This window comes from Notothenia coriiceps, unplaced genomic scaffold (assembly GCF_000735185.1).
Source record: "Notothenia coriiceps isolate Sejong01 unplaced genomic scaffold, NC01 NC01_scaffold00026150, whole genome shotgun sequence".
Classification (NCBI taxonomy): domain Eukaryota; kingdom Metazoa; phylum Chordata; class Actinopteri; order Perciformes; family Nototheniidae; genus Notothenia; species Notothenia coriiceps.
Window position 1 is genome coordinate 1 of NW_011358851.1, and position 5,041 is coordinate 5,041.

Sequence of the window (5,041 nt, forward strand, 5' to 3'; positions counted from 1 at the left end):
TCTTGTGGGACACATCAAATGAAGTGGCGGGCCGGATTTGACCCCCGGGCCTTGAGTTTGACACACCTGATCTAATCTGAGCAGCGGTAAAATGTATATTGACATTTGTAAAAGAATAAATAGTGAGATATGAACGTGATATGCAGAAACGTAAATAGTACATTATGGGGTAAGTATATATGTATATAATAGGGTAGATATGAATATGGTGTAACTCTTTCAGAATCAAAATATTGTTTTGTTTATCCCGGTTTAAATTGGGTTTCATGACAGATCCTAAATAAATAATATATGTGTATAAACCTAAGGATTTTAAATAAAATAGTGCAATAATAAAAAAATACAATTAAATGAAATAAAGATATTTATTTAGACAAAAGAGATTCAAGGAAAATTTCCAATTACAGACCAAGTAAAATAGGAAAAAAGTATTTATACAGAACTTAAAGGTCCCCTATTATACTGTTTCTCATCAATATATTATAGGTCTCAGATATATACAGACCATGTCTCTGAAGTGTTTGGCTCCAAACACCAAACAGATCATTGCAGCATTACCCATAATCCCATCTGTTTCAGCCTTGTTTCAAAAGTGCTGATTCTCTGTCTGTTACTTTAGATGAAAATAAGGAGCCCCTCCCCACGCCCCTCTGAGAGAGATTCTGTTACAAAGAACACAATGGTGCTCTAGGAGGAGATTCAGGCGATAAGGGGAGGGGAGGGGGGTTACCTTGGTTGGTGATTGGCTAATGGTTACTCAAACCAAAAAAATCGTTATAACATCATAAAGTGGGTAAAATCTGATCAGCTCATTTTCAGACAGGTTTTAATAGAAATGGATCAGGACAAAAAGAGAGAGAATCTTTTTTCCTGAAACTGTCAGAATCTCTTTACACAGAGGGGACACATGTTGATGTAGAAGAGACATGAAAAAGTGGATTTTGTATAATAGGTGAGCTTTAAGAATATAAAATAAAAAGAAATAAAGAGAAACAAGAAAATGAAAAGTTAAATGTCTAAAAAAATAATACTAAATAGAATAGGATAAAAAATATATTTTAACATAATAAGTTCAAGTAAAATGTCCAATAAAAGATCAAATGAAAAATATTAACAAATATTAACATAAATTGGAAAATAAATGGCTAAAATGTAATTAAATAAATCTATACAAATATTAAATAATCTTTAATAAGTTCAAAAAATTCCAAAAATAAGAAGGTACAAATATAAACGTAGCTCGGGTAAATACAGTATGGACCGTAATAAAAGGAGATTGTGAAATGACCCCAAATTAAACTTCTACTCACTCAGATGCAACATTACTTGAATTGAATGATTCGTGTAGAAGATTGAAAAGATTACCTTTTATAGAGAAACATGAAAATGCAGGGTTGTGATAATCTTCTTTTCCTCCAGCTGTTTCCTGTATGGCTCCCCAGGACTCGCTCTAATCTGTCACAAGCAAAGAAATGAATTAAAGCATGCATTACTAAGCTTATTAAACATTCTCTCTTTACCCCCTCCCCTCCACACTGTCTCTCCCTCTTTCCTTTCACTTCTCCTTATTTCTCTTTATCCATGTAATCCCCCTATCATTTGTTTTCCCTTCATTTCTCTCCTTCTATGTATTTCTGTTTATTTCTACATCACTATTCTTCTCTATCCTCTCCCTTCATTCCCTTTCTCTCCATATGTGTTGCCTTTATTCCTATCTTCCTTCCTCCTCATGTGTCCCCTTTCCTTCTTCATCTCCTCTTCCCTCCTTCCCTCCCTCCTTGTCTCCTCCAGGCCATTGATAAGTACTGCAGGGTGAGTGGAGGTTTCTCCGGGGTGAAGGACGTCTACTCCTCCAACCCGACCTACGACGACGTGCAGCAGAGCTTCTTCCTGGCCGAGACGCTAAAGTAAGAGTAAAAGAAACACTTAATGATTCATTAACCTGATCTATGAATCATCTGTACTTGTTATAATGAATCACTTTAGTTTGGTGGAGAATGTAATGATTTAGTGCTGACTGAAACGGCCTGTCAGCTAAATAAGTGATTGATTCATTATTTGCTCATTTTCTTTATTTAAAAAAAAAAAGAATTGTTTTGCAAAGATAGAAGAAGCAGCATGTCACTCATAGATGTTCAACAAAAAAATATGTTTTACTTAAAGACAGACCCAAAACCCTGGTTTATTTTAAAGGTTTTAAAGTGATGATGATATAACTGATGATACCAGAGAGTGCATTTTAAAACTAACCCACCACTCGTTATCAGAGACTCAACAGAAGAGCAGTCGATGCATCTCTTTACAGCACAGCCAAATATATTTAAGATGTTTTAGCAAAGATATAATAATAATTCATGGTATTTATTTTTGCGCTTTTCCTAGTGCTCAAAGTGCTTTACATGCAGGGTTCTTACGGTCATTAAAAACCTGGAAAAGTCAGGGAAATTCAAAATGCCAATTCCAGGTCCTGGAAAAGTTATGGAAAACAATGTTTTTCAAAGTTTTGGAAAAGTCATGGAAATGTAACTAAAGTTGCATCAAATATAATTTATGTTTTATCTAATTGCCGAAATAGTAATACTATAATGATAATACATACTGTATGGTATAGTAATGAAACGTAAAATGGCATTTAACTGACGAGGTGTTTTGCTGGTAAGAGATTTGAGTTGCTTTAGCGTGTAGAAGCTAGTAAGCCTACTATTGGATTTGTTTTAGATAGGAACAACATGTTTCATATGCAGACCTTATTTTCCTGTTCCATGTTAAAATAAACCATTTTCAATGGTACCGCTGAGAAAGAGTTATTTTTTGGGCCATGGAAAATGAGGTAGAGGTCATGGAGAGGTCATTGAAAATCATTGGTGAAAAAGTGTATGAACCCTGTACATTACATATTACATATATTAGACATGTAATAGACTGAATACTGTGGACAACACCCACAGGAGCAATTTAGAGTGAAGTGTCCCAAGCACACAATGGCACGTCGACATCCGCACTCGATATCAGTTAAGAATTTGTGTTTACCTAAAAGTTGCAGGTTTTAGTTTTGTCTAATCTCACTGTAGCTGCTCCTTCTTATTCCATCACTACTGTTCCTACAATATATTTAAAAAGGCTGAATATGTGCTTACCACAGGGCTAGTAAAAGCATTATTTTATGGTCAATACAATTGTTGCATATCAGCATTACTCAAACAGGAGTTAACCCACTGGTATCTGCTGTTATTTCTGTTCCATGTATTGCCACACGGTGTTTTAAATGCTGACTAATGGCTACTCTGATGCATCATTATCAGCATCACTGATGGAGAGGAGGCTCTAAAAGCAGACCCTTCAATATGGCTCTGCCTCCCCCTGCTGGTGGATCTTTGAGTGTTTGTTCATTCAGGACAGATATCAGCTGTTACTAGTTACTTTACAGATTAGCTCAAACAAAATATAATCAGCTAATAAATAAACATCTAATTATTGGTAAAGAAAGCCAGCAGCAGGATAGCTAGTAGTTTGAATGACCTCCATCTTTTCCAGCTGAGATGAACACAATAATGCATCATTGATTATCCAGTAGTTGCATATATGTTATTCTGAAATGGGCCATAAAGCATACTTTTACTTTTGTTACTATAAGTATGTTTTGATGCCAATACTTTTGAACTTTTACTTAATTTGATTTTGAATGCAGGACTTGTACTTGTAACAGAGTATATTTTCACTTTGGTGTTGCTACCATGAGTACTTCTTCCACCACTGGTTGTTACTGTCAATCAATTTGTGTGGCGAGCATTATCATAAAACAGAGCAAACTGGGCTTTATTTGCTCCGTAAGTCTCTCTGTTTGCTACTTTCAGCCCTTTAAACCTAAACTCTGAAACAAACATCACCAAACACCAGGAGAATATGTCTTCTGTGTATAAGTCGTTAAAGGTCGCCCGCCACACTGGCTGCTAACTCCCTGAGATGATGACATTTGAATGCTTCGATGTTCTGCAGCCTTTGGAGTCTTTCTGCTCTAAGTCTTTGTCCACTGGCTGCCGGCCAATCAGATCAAAGCTCTACAGCAGCAGGCTCCTCCTGATTGGCTGCCAGCCACACTGATCTGCACGAAGATGTAGCATCCAGACACCAGTCGAGTGGAACTTAATTACTTCAGCACTGTGTGTGTTTGTCAGATTAGTTTGAATGTTAATCAGGTTTCCTAAATAATTCAAATGAAGGATAAGAAACCTCATATCTACAGTATATGAATATAACTGATATATTTTGCGAAATATTTCAATTTGCAGAAACATCAAATCCCTCCTTTTGTCACAATAGTCCAGACATAAGAATGGTACTGTATGGGCATTGAAATGATATGCAAATGTAAAGATTATGATGCGGATATATTAACGTTTTGTGTAGGTCCATATGGCAACGAACAACATGTCACACAGTGTAAAAGATTATTCATGGACTACAACTGCGATCTTAATGAGATCAAGAGCCTCCACCCAACCTTTTACACTAAATTGTAACACTATAAATCTGTAGCTGAAATTCATGACGCACAAAAATCCACTTGGTAAAAAGTTTTGTTTTGAGTGGAGATACCCCTCCAAATGCACATATTTCCTCAGTTAAAGTTGTGTACTATCCAACAGGTTCTAAAAGTCCCTTCAGCTTTAATTAAAAAAACATTTTTAAAGGGAAATACCCAGATGAAGCAGTGTCACCAATCGGACCCAAACTGCTTTCAAACCAGTCTGAAAAAGGAAATAAATTAAAGAAATAATGTAAACAAATAATATAGAAGTAGAATATAGAAGCAATTTAAGATTAAAACTACCCAAGCTTTAACAGCAACAACTAAATACACCACTCATATTAATACATTAGCTACAAAGTCAGGATTATGTGCTGCTTGTACTTAAACCAACATTGCTTGCTCTACTTTAAAGGTCACCTATTATGCAAAATCCACTTGTTCATGTCTCTTCTACATCAACATGTGTCCCCTCTTCTTCATGTCTCTTCTACATCAACATGTGTCCCCTCT

At 35.7% G+C, this 5,041-nt stretch overlaps 1 protein-coding gene across 1 annotated transcript in view; it reads left to right on the plus strand.

Annotated features, from left to right (window-relative positions):
- Nucleotides 1-1,464: 1,464 nt before the first annotated feature.
- Nucleotides 1,465-5,041, plus strand: part of LOC104956616 (mannosyl-oligosaccharide 1,2-alpha-mannosidase IB-like) — a 6,010-nt gene continuing 2,433 nt past the window's right edge. Inside the window, exon 1 of the mRNA XM_010784129.1 lies at nucleotides 1,465-1,907. Coding sequence (XP_010782431.1) covers nucleotides 1,627-1,907 — 281 coding nt within the window. The 5' untranslated portion in view covers nucleotides 1,465-1,626. The remainder of the gene's footprint in view (nucleotides 1,908-5,041) is intronic.